At 38.3% G+C, this 21,961-nt stretch overlaps 1 protein-coding gene across 2 annotated transcripts in view; it reads right to left on the minus strand.

Moving 5' to 3' along the window:
* Positions 1-132: 132 nt before the first annotated feature.
* klhl32 (kelch-like family member 32) overlaps positions 133-21,961 on the minus strand; it is a 33,432-nt gene continuing 11,603 nt past the window's right edge. For both annotated transcript variants that reach the window (XM_077576416.1, XM_077576417.1), the window contains 7 exons: positions 17,454-17,552; positions 13,634-13,849; positions 7,023-7,749; positions 6,844-6,902; positions 4,106-4,298; positions 1,498-1,592; positions 133-823 (listed from right to left, as the gene is read on the minus strand). In XM_077576416.1, the coding sequence (XP_077432542.1) occupies positions 662-823; positions 1,498-1,592; positions 4,106-4,298; positions 6,844-6,902; positions 7,023-7,749; positions 13,634-13,849; positions 17,454-17,552 (1,551 nt within the window). In that variant the 3' untranslated portion in view covers positions 133-661. The remainder of the gene's footprint in view (positions 824-1,497; positions 1,593-4,105; positions 4,299-6,843; positions 6,903-7,022; positions 7,750-13,633; positions 13,850-17,453; positions 17,553-21,961) is intronic.

The raw sequence follows: 21,961 nt of genomic DNA on the forward strand, positions 1-21,961 counted from the left end.
TCACACTTTACTCAGTGGTGCGTGCAGAATTCATCAATTTACTGATCACTTATCTATTGCTGCTCATTGATCAAGGAGACTAATCCCTCATTTTCTCTGGATGTTCCAGCTATAACATTAATAATACATAAATCATGTTTCATTAATATTTATTTTTGAAAAAGTCGATATACAGTATTCACTCAGACAAAGAATGGCAGCACCGCACTGAATTATTTTCAGCATGATAAAAAGTGCATTTACATACTGAGAATGCTAAGCGTGTGTAACAATAAACAAGTCTTGAATTAGAGGGTGATAGCATGTACACTGCCAAAGTTTGAAAAAAAAAACAGCTTGCTGCTCAGGTTTATTGACATGACAGAGTGAATAATTAAGTAAGTTACAATATTTATGTTCCAGGGTTTGCATTAATGCCTGCATATACTGGCTTATGCCTTTGAGGTGTTTTTCTTTTTTTGTTAATCACTACACACCAGGATGACTGGTTTGCATTTCAGGAAAACACAATAGGTTCCGGATAGGAGAGCAGCGTCAGGAGAGTGTCACAGTAAATACCATCATTTTTATTTTCAAATCACATTTGCAAATACTGACTGTCAAAGGTCTGGCTGTTCCGCACCAGTCCTCTTTGCGTCCTAACATATAGTTGAGCAGTGGTTTAAACAGCACCAATCCTGTGATGGGGTACTTGGAGTGTCTGAAGGTTGGGGCATGTGAAGTATGGAGCAGGAAGGAAACACGTTGCTATCCCATTGGACGCAAACGGCAACGTTGGCCCATAGAAAATTTCCTCTTTTCCCTCTCGGCTCAGATCCAGCACCTGAAATTTGGATGTACAAAGTTTTATCCGGGGTCTCCAAACTTCAAACCTTTGTATTGTGTATGTGTAAGATGACAATGTCAAAATGTCTAAAACTATGTTAACTCATTCACTGCCATAAATGCATAAAACAAAAAAAAGATGATCAAAAATTAGTGGCAAGAGGCAATAATTTTTTTTAATTGTAATTAATCGCATGACTTCACTAGTTAACTCACAATTAATCACAAATTTTATATCGTTTCTAAATGTACAATAAAAAAATTCTAGGTTTTCATATTTTTGTTAACATTAGTGGGAAAAAAATGTTAAACTAATAGAAATAGTTCAAATGAAATGTTGACGTTTATAGCCGTCAATGGCAGTGAATAAATAAAAAATAAAAATTCGGGGCGTCAGGCAATTTAAGTTTTTAATCGTAATTAATCGCATGACTTCACTAGTTAACTCGTGATTATTCACAAATTTCATATAAGTTCTAAATGTACAATAAAAAAATATGGGTTTTCATACTCTTGTAATAAAAGTGGGAAAAAAAAAGTTAAACTAATAGAAATAGTTCAAATGAATTTTTGACGTTTATAGCCATCAATGGTAATGAATGAGTTAAGAATGAACATTTGTGATAATGAAAAGGCTGATGAAAAGTTTGAACTGTGAAAGTCGTCTCTCACCTGAATGCATGCCAGAGGCTCATTGGTCCAAATGGAGTACCCTCCAACCACATAGATCCGGTCATCATGGACCGCCACTCCAGACTCATTCTGACCTGAGAAGGAGAAGAGCTTCAAACACCCGAGCTGAGGACACTTAGCCAAAGATGAGCACAGAAGACGGCACAGGTAGGTGGAGGTGTTGACAGACAAATCTTGAACTTTTGCACACATAAAACAGTGTACTATATACTGTTAAAGCACATAAAACAATAAAATAAACAAAACATACATGGGTAGGGGGAAAAAATCATCTAAACTTTCAATCATATAATCATAAAAAGTATTTATACAGTATGTGTATGTATGTAAGTGCTCTTGATGAACAGCATTTTTTTTTAATCTTCTAAACATGACAGAGGTTTATTTCAATTTCAGAAGTAACGAAGTAGGATATGGTGACGAGTCGACTGACTACAACACATTTCAAAGGATTATGCAAATTATGCGTCTCTCTAAATCTAAATAGACTGTGATCTGAGATCTATGGCCCTTTTAGTTTTTTTTTAGCGGCCCTTAGCCTACTCAGTACCTACTGAAAATAAGTTATTACATGGACTGCAATGTGTTTTTTTGTTGTTGTTTTTTAGGGTGAGGGTGAGCAGAAGTGTAGCTGTCAAAGTGCGGGTGGGTGGACGAGAGTAATGGGGACTACCACAGCCGTAATAACTTTTCTAGATATGCTAAGACACAAATACACTTACAGCTAAAACAGCAACAGAATTTCTCTTGCTAATTTGGAGGATAAAGATAGTTCTGTCACAGAAAACCAAAATGGTTTCATCCACTTTCTTCGATTTGTATGGCCATCCTAGCTTATTACAGATTGCTCTTGACTGTGAATGTGGAGATGGGATTCAGATGCTAAATGATTTGCCTGACATGGCAGTTTTTCAAAATAACGACATTATTTTAACAATGTGCTTGATTGATTGATTGGTTTTACGGTGTTTAAGTTAAAAGGAACCCCGACTGCAATGACAAGTTTGCTCTATATGATGTATTTGGTTGTTACTAACATAACTATGAGATTTATATTTCATAAATCATTTCCAGTTTAATACATTTTGTAGAAACTTTATTTGGACGTACGCCGCCATTGTTATTCCCGTCGCAAGGCCTTCAGTAGTGACGTAAAATGGCGGCTGGCTCTCTGCCGAGAAATGTGAAACGCGTACTAAGAAAGCAAGGTAAGCTTCGTAGCGTTCCTAAAGAAATGAGCTCTCCCAATCGCATGCAGTTTCTTTAAGAACGCTACGAGGCTTACCTTGATTTCTTAATGGCCGTTTCCCATTGCTCGGCGGAGAGCCAGCCGCTGTGGCTCTTACATCTTTCTATTTTTCTGTATTCTGCCCTTGGAGAAAAAAACACCCTTGAGCTATGCAAATGGTGCTCAGCATAGGATTCAGTAATTTTAATAATTTCAGCAAGAATAATTTGAGTGTTTTTAAACAAACCTCACAATAATAACAGTATTTCCCCCCAAAAAAATTGAAAACAAATGCACTGTCTATAGATGTGAATGTGGGTGGTTGTTTGTCTCAACTGGTGACCCTCTTTAAGATTAGCACTGACTGAAGTAATTGACTAATTGATATTAGTGGATAAAATTATGACTGAAATCTCTACTTGCCTTTTAAGACATCAAATATGAAGTGACTGGCCAGAACATAAGGTCATACGCAAGAGACCCAAAACAAATGATTGTGCCTGCTGATTAACTCATTCAAACCCAAAAACGTGTAAACACGTTTTTAAAATTGTCCTTCACTCCCAAAAGGGTATTTACACGTTTTTTTTTTAATGCAAGAGCATACAGAAGGCGTTGATACAGCTTCTGACGTGAACAGGGGGCTTTAAGCAATTGTAGCTATTACATAAAAATAGCCAGCAGGTGGCAGCAAAGTATAAGAGATCAGCAAGGGCTATGTTGCAAAATAGCGCTTTTCTCCAGTTTTAAACAGACTTGTAAATAATGATGGAACTTAGCTTTATTCAAATGCTAATTGATGCAAAACAGAAACTGATACAAATATATATTTTTTTCCTGATGAAGGAAGAGACTCTAATCTTTCTTTTGGTAGGTTTCATGTTTTTATCACAATAGAACATAATATACTGTGAGCCTTGCAAAATCAGTCAAAATCCAGTGAACCAGCCGGGAGCGAAGGGGGTTGCTTTGGTAAAAAAATGTCTGGGGTGAATGAGTTAAATATACACAAGATATTGAAAAATCAGTTCATAATTGATGTTTGCAATGGTTTAAAACTGCACAAGAATTATTTGTAACTCTCATGTGAATAATAAGGTAACCAAAATACTGTGTTTTATATTACCTCAAACAAAATTCATGTATTATTAAATAAATATTTTTTTAATTTACTATTATTTTAAACAAAATTATATTTTTACTGGCAGACCAATTCAAACAGCACTTGCGTTGGATCTTTTGGTAAATGTTAATTTGAGCCAAGCTGATTCAAGCTTTGTCAAACATTTACAGTAAATGCTCTGCATTGCACAACTCTTTTTGTACCCGTGCGTTGTGGCCATTCTCCACCTTCCCCACCTGTGAGGAGACTGAAGGAGCAGCGCGTCCACTGGTCCACGTCCAGGTTGTACGAGTCGATGTGGCGCACCAGGACCCGGTCGTTATTGTAGTCCAGGTCATTCCCCCCGAGCACGTAAAGCTTCCTTCTCACCGCTGCCATCACGTGGTAGACGCGCCTCTGCAACATCGGACTGCGTGCTAACCACTGGTCCTGAAGAAGACGACGGCGAGGAGGAAAGAATTAAGGGTTAAAAGGAAGTGAGGAGAGGGAGTGAAGGTAGATGAATAAGATTAATATTCAAGCATGCTTCGGGTATTTGATGTTATGCTCAGTATACTAGATAAATAATATGGCACTGGAGCTCCGCTTTGTACTAATGACTATTTCAAATTGTATGTTAGCCATTCCATTTTTAGACAGTCCTTGCTCATTTCATTAAGTGTATTAAAGCTGATTTTGTGTCAGGGAGAAAGAGCAAGAGAGAGAAAGAGAGAGAGAGAGCTTGATTGAGGTACAGAAAGTGTGTGTATGTGTGTGTGTTGACGGGTGGCCATCTGTTGAGGGTACAGTGGGTGGGTGGGGGTATGGGTTGCTGTTGCTCTGGCAGGTGTATGTAGATCGCTGGTGAATACAAATGAGGCTCTCCCGTGCCTCCCTCCCTTGCTTCCAGGCCAACACGAACAAACACAGACCCATATGGATGCGCGCCTCACATGTAAACATGCCGCATACCTCCACATTATGTGCAGCCCCAGAAAGATGCAGAGGCCTTGTTAACAGCTGGCTCATATGCATACACAAACACACCGGAGCTCAATGCGATCCACTGTAATTGGCTGTGTGTGACTATTGTACTTTAAACCATATTTCTCTGTACTGTACTTTGATTTCATAGGGCAGACATTTCCAACCAGTGTGCTGTGTGAGATCATCCGATACACTACTACTAATATTAATACTAGGGCCCAACCGATTAATCAGCCGATTATTGCCCTTCAAACATCGGCCAAAACAATTGGCCGATTATTTTCCCCTAAAACATTATCATCGAAGACAACTAAAGTTTCAGACGCTGTGAAAATACCCTGAATGCACCATTTTGCTTGAGTAGCATTAGCAACTAGCAAGTGTGTAGCGTATGTTATTCTGTAGTCCTTTAGTGTCCTCTAAGCTGTTTGGTGACACGCCTGTTAGAGTTAACTGTAAAACTAAACACACGACGATAAGAATGACATCCACTGTATATTTAAATACAGAACATGCTTCGTTTTTAAAACATCGCTAGCCTAGCGCTAATGCTAAGAGCGAAGGGAGGTTCCCATTTAAATGCTAACAGGAAGTTAGCATTGAATTCGGGAGTGTTTTCCCTTCAAATAACAAATATTCAAACACAAATGATGTGGGAACACATACCCACAGATGAGATACCACTACGCAAGAGCACAAAATATCCCAATGTGTGAAATGAGTTATACTACCAATAAATATAAATATGAGAAAAAATCTCTGTATGATGTATCAAAAGAATGAGTAATTGTGTTCGGAAGAGTATTTCTTGTAACAATACTTTTTTGGAAGGTGGCATTTTTGTAAGGAACACACATTTTTGGGATGAGCAGTTTAGCTGTTATGTGGGTTACGCCCCTGGAAAATTAGCCGAATGTTAAAAAAAGCTTGTTTTGCTGTTGCCATTGACTGCATTGACATGCAGTCAATAATAAAAGTTAAAGGGGAAGTAACCCCAAAAAGTTCTTCACAATATGTTCTCCGCATTTCCACTCGTCTAAATACAGCATTCTGATAATATTGCGTTAGTGGAATATGAATTAAGCAGAAACATTCCTGTTTTTAATCAATCTCAGGGGGCGGTCATTTTGTCACTAGCTGTTGTCGACTGAAAATGACATCAAAGTTGTTCAAGGCTAAGGTAACAACCAATTACGGCTCACCTGTTTTCTGAAGCTGAGCCGTAATTGTTTGTTACTTGAGTAACTGTGATGTCATTTTGAGTCAACAACAAGTGCCAAAATGCCCCCAAAAACACACACACACCCCACCCACTCCCAGGATGAATAAAAACAGCTGGATTATGTTGCTTAACTCATATTCCACAAACACACTATTAATCTGAATGCTATGTTTACACTTGTGGAGGCACATACAACATATTGTAAAGACAATTTTGAGGTATACTTCCCCTTTAGGGTAAAAATTCTGGTTTCACTTCTTACTATAGCGAGTAAGCAGCATTGTTAGTCTATTCATTCAGTCTGTGGCTAGAGGCTATGCGTACAAGTACTTCCTCACTGATCTGTATATAACTGGATAGCGGATAGGCCAAGACTTTTGAAGTCGCAGGGCCACCATTTTGGTGTTTTCAAAGCAGCACATAACGTAAAGTATATACAGTAGTCTGCTTGCGAAATGGGAGTGGTAAGATGGCCGCCCTGTGGCTTCAACGGCTTGCACGGTCGTGTATGGGCTATCGGCTATCCACTAATATATACAGATCAGCGTACTTCCTGTACTCAAAAGACCAAGGCTGTGTCCGAATGTCCACCCTACTCCCTACTGAGGGGTCACGCCATTTTGTAGTGGTGTCCGAATGTTATCATTGGAAGCAATCTCAATGCAGAGAGATATCCAGATGTGATTCTACAAGGAGTGTCTGGGACCAAAGGGAGAGGATGGAATGACCTACCATCAGCCCATACTTCAACCCCATTGTCACCAATGTGGCAGTGCAAATGGTTACCTGTTCTGGCTCGTATACCATCAGTCGATTCTGGTACTGAGCTGTGTTTGTCACCCCACCTGTGAAACATAATTAAAAACATGTTTACCAAGCAGTATGATAAAAAGGCAAGGTGTGTATCAGTACGTTTGATAACATAGCATACTAATAGAATCGTGTGTATCTCTATTGGTGCTTACCTGAGACCCAGAGCAGGTTTTCAGCCACACAGCCTGCGTGGCATGAAAGTGAACGGTCGAAGGGTTGCACATATGTCCATTTATTCTTCTTTGGACAGTAACGCTCTACCGAGGGAAGCACCTGCCTCAGCTCGTTCCTGCCACCCACCGCATACAGGTACTGACCCAAAGCTCCCAGTACAAAATGTTCTCTGCAAGCCTTCATGGACGCTATCTCAGTCCAGCGGTTTGCCCTGGGGTCATATCGACAAGCAGTCCTGACCGCACACGTCCTCCCGCTGCTGTGCTCCATCTCGCCGCCCACAACAAAGAGGAAGTTCCCCATAACAGACACACAGTGGTGGCTGCGCCCAGTGTCCATGGGTGCCAAATCGCTCCAATTGGAGCCTCCCGCCACACGTACGTGCTCCTGTGCGGCCGGATTGAAATAACGTAGCTCCCGGACTCGACACACCTCCCGCTTTCTTCCCCCGGCGATGTAGAGAGTGAGGGACTGGAAGCGAGGCCTGGTGCGGGCTGACTGGTGAAGGGGCTGTGCGAAGGTGCTATGGTGATAGTCCAGGGCTTCGTCTACCAGAGCAGCAACAGTGGAACTGGATTGCACCAGGGGGTGGCTACAGGCTAGGTGGTGCAGGGTTGAGACGTCCATCAGGCCGTAGCGGACATGCTGCAGAAGATCCTCAGTGTACTGGTAGCGACAGTCGTGTTCCAACCACATGACGACAAACTAAAAAGGATAACACAAAAAGGTGAATCAAGTATGGATATGTTACAACAATTATCAAGCCAAAGTAAAATAAAAATATTATCCATCTATTTTCAAACAAACTGATTAATCCAGGTGTGCCTGAATTCAGTAACCATTACGACAATGGCCAGACAAACCTGGATTAATCAATCTGTCCAATCATCAAGTCAGAAAATGAAGGAGTGGTACTGAGTTCAGGAAGTAGTGGATTTGTGCAAAGAGAACATTGTAATTCACAATGTATGGCTGACACTGGCATTATTTATTCAGAATCATAGCAAATACAAATAGGAAAAGCTCAAATGCGACATAAGAATATGACAGAATTTCCCGATACCACATTAAAAGGGATGACATCATAGCAATATGAATGAATGCAAAGTTAGTCTAGTTGGCGCCTATTACATTTTTTTTCTATCCATTATACTACAAATTATGTAGAAATAGTAAAATATTTTGGTGAAAATAAGCCTTGAGAAAAAAATAAACCAACCAAAATGCACATTTTACGACGGCGTATTAGGGCCACATATAAATAAATATTTTTTCATAGGCAGGGGCAATGTTCCGAGAAAAAAACTCACAAATTTGCCACTTTATAAAGTGGTAGATTTGTGGCTTCATATAGTGGCAAATTAGTGTTTTTATAAAGTGGCAAATTAGTGACTTAATAAAGTGGCAAATTTGCCAGAAAAAAACTCCTAAATTTGCGACTTTATAAAGTGGCAGATTTGCAAGTAAAAAAACTCATAAATTTGCGACTACAAAGTGGCAGATTGGCGACAAAAAAACTCCTAAATTTGCGACTTAATAAAGTAGCAGATTTGCGCGAAAAAACTCATAAATTTGTGACTTTATAAAGTGGCAAATTTGCGACAACAAAACTCATAAATTTGTGACTTTATAAAGTCACAAATTTGTGACTTTATAAAGTGGCAAATTTGCGACAAAAAAACTCCTAAATTTGCGACATTATAAAGTGGCAAATTTGCGACAACAAAACTCATAAATTTGTGACTTTATAAAGTGACAAATTTGTGACTTTATAAAAAGGCAGATTTGCGAGAAAAAAACTCAAAAATATGTGACTTTATGAAGTGGCAAATTTGCGATAAGAACTCATAAATTTGTGTCTTTATTAAGTGGCAGATTAGCGAGAAAAAAACTCATAAATTTGCGACTTTATAAAGTGGCAAATTTGCGAGAAAAAAACCCTCAGAAACTTACGAGAAATACACATAGCGTACTACTTGTATGTTTGTGCCAATACTTTTCGGTCGGGTTTTCAAATAAGGAGACAGTAATGGCTTCAACCATATCATAGCATTCGCACTTTGAAGCGTTGCGTACGGCCAGCGACAAAGATGCCTCGCTTTGCGAAGGTCCACACCCTGAGGATCAAGCATTTAAGTTAATTTGTTAAAATAAATATTTACTTGTACATTTTTGTTTACAGAATTATATTTTACACATATTTTTTTGTACAACAAGTTAAGTTGATGTGCCGAATCTGCTGTTCTCCATCATTCACTTGCATTTACCTAAAGTATGCTAGCTTCTGATTGGTTAGTCAGCTGATAGGGAATCTGGAAGTGTTGTCGCTCTAGCTGCCGTGTATGATGAGTAAAGCTTAAATTAAGAATGAATCCGTCTCCATCCTGCCTTTTCATTTTATAAACAGTGTCCCATTAACCACCAACGACTCTTCACGTTAGACTATAGCTACGCTACGTGTATTTCTCGTAAGTTTCAGACCCCCCCCCCCTGCAAATTTGCCACTTTATAAAGTGGCAAATTTACGAGTTTTCTCTCGCAAATTTGAGAGTTTTTTTCTCAGAATATTGCCCCATTAGAAAAAAAATATTTTAGGCAGTTGTATATTTTCTTCTCAGTGATGTCCATTGCAAGATTATTGTAATCAATTTGATACACAACAACATCAGTGTGAATGCCTTACTCGTAGCACCCACAAAAGACAAATGATAGAAATAATCAATCATTAGTCCTTTTATGGGTTCAGAACAGCACCAAGGCATAAACCAAAACAGTAAAAGAAGGCAAACATGCTGATTAACAAATAAAAAGGTGCAGGGGGAATTTGAAGGGAATAAACAATGGAGGACTCCAAACCGTAATTATTTTTTAAGATACCTACAGGCTATTATGAAAGACTTTGGCAAACCAACACAACTGTAAATATGCACGGGCACACTTTTTTGTTTAATGCAGGCAAACTGGGTAATTGAACTTGAGAACTGTGGAAGGTTATTTAGCTGCTGTGAGGTCAGAATGATTTCATTATCACGTAAACAAAGTGATTTTACCGTGAAGACTCATTTGTAAGAATATAGATTTTGATATGCAATATAAGTCACAATTGTGTCATGCATAAATCATAATGTAGATTATCTTAGCCTTAGCTTTACTCTAAAGGTGGAAAAACGGCAACAAACACCAAAGTCAGGATTCCATCATTTTGTGGTAACTGCCATCGCTCACCCTGCTTTCCTCCGCTTCATAGCTCTGAAGTGACAGCGTACGTGTGTGCGTGTGTGTGTGTGTGTGTGTGTGTGTGCGCGTGTGTGTTTGCATGGCGGCGGCTGACTGTGAAGGTCACGCTGCATCACACAACTTCCTCGGGGCACAGAATAAATCAACTCCTTCCGCTCCACGCTGAAAGAGCAAGCGCATGTGTGTTTGTGTGTGTGTGTGTAAAAAGGGTAAAGTGAGGGAAAGAGATAGTGAGGGAGCGAGGGGAGGTGAGGGGAGGGGGTGAGCTACATGAAGGCAGAGCAAAAGGATGGCAAGAAAGAAGAGGGGGGAACAAAGCCGGGGAAAATGTGATTTTCCGAGCGCGAGTCTCTGAGAAAACTCGGGGTGACAATGATTGACAGCTGAGCTCTATCGGTCCGATATTGGTGCGCTCACAATTTCGGACGATGGCCCCCTCTTCCTGTCCGCTTCCGTCTGATGCTCAAATTAACCTTCTGGGTGCAGTGAAGGAGGCCTAAAGCAGCCTAATCAGAGACTGATTATGTCGGCGGCGGCTGGTTAAGGGGTCAGCGTAATTGTGCCATCAGAGGCCTGATTGTTTTCAATCAGACGAGCGGGCGACTGACAGCTGGGGGATTGGGGCCCTGATGGAGGCGCGGAGGGCCTAATCAGAAAAGAGAAGGGGAGAAAGAGAGAAAGGGAGGAAAGAGGGAGGGCACATGGGGGGAGGCTGATTGGCGCAAATGAACAGTCAAAATGGCAAGTCCTCACGCTGCCGTCTACGCACACACCTTGACACTTCATCAGACAGGCATACAAGCCAGGATTGCTTGCTTACACACATGCATGAATGCATGGCAATCAATCACACACACAGTCGGAAAAAGACCACTGTGATTTGCAGGTCAACACAAACAAACATTATATGAGATGCAGATGGCAGTGTTTAATTTGTTCTATTAGCAGCGTGTTTGCTTTGTACCGTGTCAATCATTTCCAGTTGTGTTTTTCTAGTTGTGCACCAAGATACAATTAGCCTGAAGTTAAAAACTCTGATATTGCTTTGCATTATTATAAGTCATTGGTAGGGATAAACCAATCATCGGCCGGACCGATTATCGTCGCCGATATTCCGCATTTTCATGAACGTCATCATCTGCCTTTTAAAAAAAAACTTTTGAAAATATATATTTTTAAAGGTGATAGCTTATAATGGTTTAATTTGAACCTGTGTTAGCTTCAGGGAACTATTTATTCAAATTTTCAATTAACATTACAAGGCATGCTGCTGACACTCTACATGACTTTCTGTTTTTGTTTGAAGTTAAAAATGTGAAATTTTGGAATTTACTTGTTTGTTTTCATAGACTTTGGCACATTTGTTTTTTTGAATGTGTGTACAGTACACCAATATATTTTGGGAAGCATTTCAGCGCTGGATTTCGGAGGACAAGGATTCACTAACACTGGATTTCAAAAATATTAAGTTTGGGATTGTAACGACAAGACAGAAAAAGGGAAATGATGCTCAATACTTTGATAATAATGGCAAAACAGTTTATTCACAGATGTAGATTTATTAAATGTCGACCTTTGGTTTTGATTTGTTGTATTGTATTGTATTGTATTGTCGTTATTTAATAACTTAAAAAATGTCTGATTAGATCATTTGTTTTTTTGTTTTTGTTTTGTGTGTTTTCTTTTTCTTGTATCTTGTTTGACAGCGTTGTTCTGGTTTGTGTGCTCAGTTTGAATTGGATGTTGGAGTTTGAATTAATAAAGAAAGCAAAAAACAAAACAAAAAACTTGTTTGTTTTCATTTAATTTTTTAACACTGGGACCTCCCTGCACTTTTTGTTAGAATTTTAAAACAAATATGTCTGTAAACATTTTGCTACTCTCAAAAGGTGTTCAATAAACATATGCTTAAATTTCTTAAAATATTTATGTCCATATTTTCCCTTTCAGTGAAAATGAATATGCACTCCAAATATATTGACTACCAATAATCTGTATTAGCAGTGACACAAAAAAATAAATAAATAAATAAAAATAAAATAAAATACATGGTTTCATCTCTAGTCTTTGGAGCAGCTTCGTCAAGTGAATGAGAATGTGACCCGTGACCAAATGACCCCTGGTTTGATTCCTATCCATACATCCATTTTCCAAACCAAGTACACTCCTTCCTATATGTCTAAATGTAGTACATGTATAATCTTTGATTATTACCTTTCAAGATTGTGCACTTAAGTTGCATTCAACAAATTGCCCAAAAAATAGCATTACAATAGCCTATTTATCTGACCACTTATGACAGAATTTTTTTTTTAATTAGTAGATTAACACTTTAGCTGTTCATAATGGGTACTCCTTGAAAGCCTCCAACCTCTGGTTATCAGACTGGATTCGGGTTCAAATTTCCTGCTCTCTGTCTGCGGATGTGATGCGACGTCATGTGCGCGTTGTGTATGTGAAGAAGTGAAAACACAATTAAATTTTTCGGCCACAGGTGGCAGTAGCGATTCAAAATAACATTTTCTGCATTCAGTAGCTTTAATTTCCATCTCTGAGATTTGCATTTCATGTTATTGCACATCACTGCATATCATCTTTGATCTTTTATCAGTAGAATCGTATACACTCCCTCCAAAAGGCCAATGCCTTTATTTTTTTCTGTCGAATGAAAAGATTTTGAAACAAAGATGGAAAAAAGACACCAACTTAGAAGAACACATTTTAGGTGGACAAAAGTATTGGGAAAGAGAATTAAAGTTCTGAGAGGTTAGTGATCCAAAACCACGCTGAAGTTGTCCCCATGCTTCCGTTTTCTCCAAGTACTACGGCTTACGTCTGCATTCCACAATTTTTGGTTAATTGAAGACGCCATAATGTTTCTTTGTCTATACTGTCTGCGCCCTGTGATTGTTTGGTGAGCAGCCCAGGGTGTATCGTATTGCCGTAAGTCAGCTGGGATAGGCTCCAGCTCACCTGCGACCCTAGCGTGAGGAAAAGCCGTATAGCAAACGTATGGGAAAATGTATGTGGGGGAATAAGATTCAATATTTATTTGAAAATCCTTTACTTTCTAAAATTGCCAACTTCTGCATTGTTCAACATGTCACTTTCAGTTGCTCTTTGTTTTGGGAGGGGTTATTTCATTTGATCCATTTTACAGTTAAAATAATGTTGAGTTGCATTTTATAAACGTAGTTGTTTTATTAATAACAGAAACCAAGATTGTAATTAAACTGGAGCATAGTATCTGAATCAAATTCACATTTTGTGCATTTATGCACAGATCTATGACAATAAAGCCTTGCAACTGAACAACACGCGGACAAACACACAAACTCACACATTTCCATACCTTCCATATCTCTTCTTCACTCAGCGAAGTGAGACGGTCACTCTTGAGAACCTCCTTGAGAAGGCGGAACGGCAGCTGCAGGGCCTCCTCCTGCCGTGTCTGGCTCAGTTCAGACAGGTGACCCACCAAGAAGTCCACCACGGCTTCCTCCAAGGAGGGAAGGTGGAAGAGGTCGGCCACACGGTACAGCTCTAAGTAGTTGACGCTGCTCAATTCCTGCAAATGTGCAGAGAGAGATAGAGTTTCGATATTAATTACTCTAAAAGAAAGAATGGTCGAAATTATTTTCTATAAATATGAATCGCCATCTCTTACATTTGCTTAAATGTTCTGTTAGTATCCATTCAGTACACACTCCAATATTACAGTAAAATCTAAGTTTGAGTTAAGAACAAATGCCACGCATTCCCACTTGGCAAACATTTATTATAGAGCGCATGTGCTTTATCAGACAAGCCACAAATGTGCAGCTTTTACATTAAGCGTAAGCTGATTTCAATCTCACAGTGTAATGAAAAAGCAGTGAGGGAGAAAGGCAATAAGTGTTGGGGGGGTGGTGGGATCAAAGTAGTTTGAAAATGTGGAATACGACTGCCACCTTGTGGCATTGGCGAATACAGCAGTGAGTGTATACCCTGAATGTTGACAGTGTCGTGCACGTAATGACATAAATCAAAGTACATATTCTACACAGGATACATTTTGATTAAGATTATTTTATTTCATTCGAATTAAACAATCAAATGAGTTTTGATAATTGGTGTATTTTCAATTAAATTGAAATACTGTACACAGCAAAGATGGCTTTGATCAATTAAGTATTCACTGCACATCATTATTCACAATCACAATTATGCGGGTAGGTCATAGTGACACGCTACTCAATCGGATTGTTAATGCCAGTATTGATGTAATGTGTACCAGTAAATCAATAATAATTTGACCTTGCCTCCCATTAATGCAACATCTGGTGCAACTTGGGTCATACGTAAGTATGCATGTGTGTTTATAGTAACTGACATGAATAAACAATCACTTAACGCTCGTCTGTTTCAAATGATAAGGCCTGGTCAGCTGTTGCTCCATAACGTTGTGAAACCACCAGATGGCTCACAAGAGCAATGTTTGCCGTTGGTATTTAACTGAGTGTTCAACATGCAAGATATACAGGGTGTCCATAAAGTCTCTTTATCATTTCAAAAATGTATTAAAAATGCAATTGATTAGATATTTTATTTAGATTTGTTCTATTGTATTCAGCGTTTATTAAAGGTTTTTTTTTTTTTTTACCTCTTTTAATACACTTCTACATGGGCACCATTAGTTGCACGAAGCACATCAAGACGGTACTCGATTTCTTGCCATGTTCGCTGTAGCATAGCCTCATCAATTGTGGCAATGGCATCAGTAATCCTTTGCTTAAGGTCAGTAATGATAAACACTGTGTGTTTTTTTAAACACTGAATACAATAGAACAAATCTGAATAAAATATCTAATCAATTGCATTTTTACTACATTTTTTAAATGGTAAAGAGACTTTATGGATACCCTGTACTACAGTTGTATATTGTAGTCGCGTGAGCGGTGTTTCTGGATGCACTGACCTTGTACTCACACACAAGTATTTAAAGGAGAATTTAATTTTTAAATGTGTATTATGCAAATGAGAGGCCATTACTATCTCCAGGATAAGGAGAGTCACATAAAATAAGAATAAATTGCATGAAATGAATGGCATTTTTTTTTAATTCAGTAAGTAAATGGGAATTTTGGAATACAGTAATGATAATTTTTCATAAATTCAATATTTTATATTTTATAATGCAAAATATATGAAGTGAAGAATGGCATTAGTGTTATTTTCATCAACAATATGATTATAAAAACGGTTGGGAACAGGTCATCTATATTAAATGTTGAATAATGTCATTTCTAATTACTGTAAAAGTGTTGAGTGCTTCACTTAGATAATAATCCTCACGAAGGATTTTTCAAGAACTTTACCAAGCCCAGTAATTGTGCGAATTTTCCTCAGTTGCTCAGGGCTCGGGTAACCATCACAGCTCAGTTTCAGAAAACAGTTGAGCCATGATTGGTCGTTACCTGAGCCCTGAACAACTGTAATATAATTTTCAGTTGTCAGCAAGTGGCAAAATGAAAGGATGCTGCTTAACTCATATTTCATCAATGCAATATTAATGAGAATGTTTGGACTAGTGGGGTTGCAGAGAACATAAGAAACCTTTTGGGTTGACTTCCCCTTAAAGTGTCCCTTCCCTGAGGTACTCAGACTGTTGTGTCAATGAAGCAGTCCCGACTCTCAAATTGGGTGTTATAAGATGTGCTGAAAGCCGTCCCAAAAAAACCCCTGAAATCACTTCTTGAGTTTTTCAGGTGGTGAATTTTAGTGCTAATATAATTTTTACATACAGACGTTACATAAGTGTCAATGTTCAGCCCAATCAAGGATCCCTTTAATATGACCTACTGTAAAATCAGTGTAACTTAATTGATTGTTTGTTTGTTTGTTTTTTGCTTTTGGAGATGAGTAGTAAAAGAAACAAGCAGGATAAGTGTACACACCCTCTGATAACTGGAAATGTGGCTGTGTTCAGAATTAATCAAACTGATTTAAACAGGAGTCAACCACGCTTGCCATCATTTTAAGTGCTTCTTATTAACCCCAAATAAAGTTTTTTAGGCTTCAGCACTTGGCCCCAAAAATGTCATTGCACGTCCCTGCACACGAGAGTGCCAAAGAGCTGCTGCAGTCCTCTGGATATATGTAATCCAAAATGTGCATGTGCATGTGTGTGTGCTCGTACAAGTGCCTGTACGAGCATGAGTATGCCCGTGCATGCGTGCCTGCATGAAGCCGCTTTTCGCTTTTGGCCGCCAGTGGCTTAAAGGCCTCATAGCCAGTATTTTCAAAACACAGTCTCTGGTGGAATCAGTTGCATTGTGGGAAATGTGCTACATATAAGCGAAATGAGCGTCTCGACCGCATGGTGCATTATGGGTAGCGGCGTGGTGCATTGTGGGTAGGCTAAACTACCATACGGTTATTGACAATGAATTGGATCCAATGGAATGAGCTCTGTTTTATAACATTTCAATCGCTGGAAAATTAGTTTTTTATTTAATGTATTTTAAACATGCATAGCATGTGGTTTACTGACTTCGGGGGTTGACTTTCAAGCTTTAAGATGTACAGTTACGCAAAAGCTGTCACCACTCTAATCTCCGCCATTCAAATGACGGTTAGTTGGTAGTCTCGCTTTTGTTTTCACGCATGCACAAACGTAGTGCGCACTTCGCTTATTGACGATGAATAAAGAATGTAAGTATGAGATTACAAAAAAAAGACAAATTAGGTTACTTGTTTGACATAATATGTGAGGAGGAATCTTAGGTTTCATAAAAGGGATTAGATGAGAGGAGGAAGTTAGCTTTTTTTTTTTTACAAAATTTAAAAAAACAGCACCATCATTGTCAGCATCAACCAATCAGAAACATTATTCGTAATTAATCATTCATTGATGTATTTTCCAAAACACTATACCTCATTAATTAATGCATTAAAGTCCCACTTCTATATACAATATACACAGGTGCTTTTTAGTATTCAATTTTTTTTGAAATCCTCTTTTTGTGGGTTTTATTAGCTAGAAGCCCAAAAATTGTAGAGATAAACAAATATATACTTGAAATCACTTACAATGTGGGCCCAATCTATTTTCAAGGATATTCAATTTTTTGGACAAGCACCTGTATTGCCTCCATGATATGAGGGAAAGAGGATGGTGAATGATTCTGTACCTGAATGAGGTAGTGGGAGCAGATGCTGAGAAGCTCCAGCAACTGAAGGTGGCTGCCAGCAGACAACACATCCTGGATCACTGCTGGCTCCAGCACAATCTGCCCAAACGACAACATTGTCTTACATTATTTTTGTCATAATAAAAATCGACTGTGTGTCTGTGGAGAAAAAAAAAGGGGGGGGGGGGGTAGTAGAAATATAGAAAAAGTTGTTGATTCAACCCAAATTATTTGTCATGATTTTTTTAATCCAGTATCAAAATGTGAAATTATATGTATACATCCATGTATTGCTTACCCACAAGGGGTCTTAAGCTGACCCTATCCCAACACTGAACTGGTCGCCAGCCAGAGGACAAAGGCATGTTATGGAGTCTATAGCATGTCTGCGCCCTCTTTGTTCTAGTATAAACAAACCGATGTTCACACTTAAGGACGATTACAAATAATGCTATAACTAGAGCAAATAAGAAATGTAAAAGTGAAAAACAATGATTGACATGTCTAATGGGCTCACTCATCTGTCGCACCCAAAAAGAATTGAAAAATACTGGAGCTTTGCAGAATTAAGTTGTTTTTTTACACACCTGTGTGTTGTTTGCTTTGGTAGTGTTTCACTTAAATAAAGTGGAAATCATTTCATGCCATTTTACTTCTTGCACCTGCTGCTCCTTTCATTTATGATTGTTCATCTGTATTTAAATGACATTAGTTTTGTTCTATTTCTAGTTAAGTGCTCCAAGTTTCAAGACGGACTACATCAGTGCTCCAGTTTCCATTAACAGGTTTGGCTTGCAAGTTCTCCTGATCATTTACTTTGATATTTGCATTTGTTTGTTTTTTTACTGTATCAACAATTGCATGTGAAAAGAAAACATATTCATGCACCCTGAGATATTAACTACAACGTCTTCATAAACCATGTGTGTGCAATGTAAAACATGAACATGCATTCAAAATATAAAAAAATTCTACAACTGTTATGAAATTTGAGTGCTAATTAGTAAATAAGAGCATATTTAAAACAAAAGAGAATGTTGAATTTCATCATTATCGCTTGCTGTGAATCAACATAAACTCTCAGAAAAAAGGGGGACTGCACAGGGTCCATTTTTGTTCTCCAAGGTGATTTTTTTTGTGATGTACCCTTTAGCGTTCACATTTGAAACCCTCGGTACAAATAAGTACGGTACTGTTATGATTAATAAAGGTACAAAAATGCTTCAATTAGAGCATTTCTGTGCCTTTTTGTTTGCTTATATGGGTGCAAACAAGTACTGGGCACAGTATGTGAATGTCTTTCAAAAAACACTGTTGTATGTAACACAGTTTGAAGAAATACGAAGCAGTAATCTAGACCTGGGATGGGAAACTTACTACACTTTGTGCGCTTCAAACCAACTGACAATGGATTTTGTAAAGAAGAAAAAAAGGTCTGTTTTGTGTAATTTTGTACTTCTCTCACTCTTCAATTCACAGAAAGCATTGCAGCACACAATACTTTTTCCATCATAAAGCCATTAACATTTAAGTGTGTTTGAATGTTAGCCATAATTGGATGAATGTGTGTCTTAACCATCACATTAAATTTAAGTTGACCCTGACTGTAAATTTTATGTGATACATAAAAAACCCTGTGTTTTCCATTGATGATAACATAAAGTGTTCACAATCGAGTACTACACCCGTTTATGTGATTGTAGACATCTTAGTACATGGTTAGACCCTTCACCTTCTGTATGTTGGTAAGGTTGTCATTAGCTTGATTTTCTACTCTAAAAAGAGATGAGCAGGCATAAGTGCTACTAGCTGATAAGAACAATATGATTACAACTTAAAACTGATCAGGTGTGGTGGGGAATCATCTTTCTAAAGTTGCCCATCCCTGATGCGTGGAGCTGCATGCCAATGTGGAGTAAACATTTTTGATTGGCGAGTACATTTGAACGTATTACTCACACATACAAAGTACGTTCAAACATACTTGTGAGTACGTTCGAACATACTGTACTTGTAGGCTAAATGCTACAAACATAACATATTCCTATAGGCTAATGCCACAGGGTATATTACTTGCACATATGTGAGCGATTAAAAAAAAAAAAAATTAAGCATTTGGTCCACATTATACCAATTCGGTTGAAAATTAAGAAAAAAACTGTATCTATTTGTAACTTTTGACTTGTGCATGCACAATTAATGCCCTGTGGCATTTTGGGAAAATATGAAAATAAAAAGTGTAGTATTTAGCCTACAAGTACGTTCATACTTATTTAAATATGTACAAACCTACTTGCAAATACATTTGAACATACTCGCCAGTCAAAAATGTTTACTCCACATTAGTAGTTCCACAATTCCACAAGCACCCTTTGTATGCAAATATATACATATTTGCCTATAAAAAGGTACAAATATAAACGGAAGTTTGTGGGACGTCATGGTGAAAAAGGTCATTTTCTGTGCCATGTGTTTCAGTAGGAAAACAAATTATATTTTATGACACTTTAAATCACGTTAGAGGTCAATTGAAGATTTACTTTAAAAATCGGACATAATTCTGAATCATTATACAGTACTTGGACGTAGCTATCACTTTTATATTGGAATTGGCTATTGGAAAATAGTCAGCAGAAAATAATCTCCAACTCTCACAACAGTGATTCATTCAGGGAAATGTATGCCATTTAGATGAATGAACAGCAGCAGGAAACGTCTGCTGAGAGCGCTCTTCTGTTTCCTCCTGTACTTGATCTGTACATTCATATACAAGAGAAACATTCAAATGCAATTAACACATGCTGGTCTATTTCATGACCCCACACCATGTAATTTTTGAACAAGTAGCAAATCATAGTAGTAACATACCTCATGTCGCCTGAGTGGACTCACCTGTGAAGCAACCTGTGCTAATCCATTTGGCAGTGCTGCCCTATTTAACCACAGGGCCATGACTGAATCACAAGTACAAAGTGAGAAAAATAACAGTGTTTGCCTCCCCTACCTGACACAACTAATCAAACAGTGTTTGGCTGAAGTGATAAACATGTAGGTAAAGTTTTTTTTGTGCCTAAATTTCCCTCATGATTATAAGTCTGAGAAACAGGAGGGCAAAGGTGTTTTTCATCTCAAACATATGCAATTGCTTATTCTTTATGTTATATGTAGTAATGTGGCCAGCATTTGTGCTCTATATAAATACATACAGTCGTCAACCTGTTTACTATTTGCACAATTTAAGCGCTATAGAACACAGACTTCAACACATAGTGGGTGTCTTTCTATTGTCAGCATCTGTGTGTTTATTGTATTTCTTCTCTATTTAAATTGGGAAGTTAGTGTGGTGTATCTTGCCACACAACCCTACTACACAAATCTGTATGAATTAAACATATTTCAGCATTGTAATCATAATTGTACTTCAATAGCAACCAATTATCTGTCAGAATTGTTTTGTGTTCCAGACAATTCTTAAGCTAGAGGTGGCTGTGTGGAGCACCAGTTCATCTTCATCGATGAGTTTGGATTCAACCTCGCAAAACGAAGAAACATCATCGGCCAGCGTGTCATTGTTGAAGTCCCTGGTCAGCGCGAATGGAACATCACGATGTGTGCAGCTATTACCCACAACGGTGTCCTCCATCACCATGCCACCCTTGGCCCCTACAACACTGCCCATCTGATAACATTATTGGACACCCTACACAACACACTCACTCCACCAGATCAGGTAGATAAACCAGAGCAGCTCAGGTATGTTGTCATTTAGGACAACGTAAGTTTCCACCGGGATGCTCTGGTGCATAACTGGTTCACTTCCCACAAACGCTTTTCAATAGTTTATCTCACTCCATATTCTCTATTCCTCAATTCTATTGAATATTTTTTTTCTGGCTGGAGATGGAAGGTATATGATCGAAATCCACAAACGCATGTGTCCCCTTCTCCAAGCCATTGAAGATGCATGTGGAGATATAGCAGGTGATGCTTTTCATGGCTGGACTCTACATGCAAGGCGATATTTTTCCCGCTTTTCCTGTGATGTGGATGAGGCGCTTTGGTCAGACCGAAACAGAAGACAGGATGCAGCACAGTTTTCTTTTGGGATGTGTTGTGTGTGTTTGTGTTTTTTTTGTAACTATATAAATATATATATTATATATATTATATATATATAATTACAGTACATTTTTTGCATGTGCAACTTTGTATTTGTTATTTGTAATATTTTAAAATATTCAACACTAAGAGTGACACCAAACAAAAAAAGCCTAAGAACATTATTATGAATGAAGAAATGTGTTTTCCATTCATCATAGTGTTTGGGGTCAAGTGTGTTACACTGTGCACATCGTGTTCAGATGGTTCATAGAAGTGTCTAGACTTATGCTGGTTTGTGTCTGTCATTTGACAACAAAATAGCATTTTGAGAAGAAATTACATTATTTTGAATATAAAGTGTCCTTTTGCAGGAGAATTTAAGGGTTTTGCTCATCGTGTGTGTGTTT

The sequence above is a fragment of the Vanacampus margaritifer genome, chromosome 9 (assembly GCF_051991255.1).
Source record: "Vanacampus margaritifer isolate UIUO_Vmar chromosome 9, RoL_Vmar_1.0, whole genome shotgun sequence".
Taxonomy (NCBI): Eukaryota; Metazoa; Chordata; class Actinopteri; order Syngnathiformes; family Syngnathidae; genus Vanacampus; species Vanacampus margaritifer.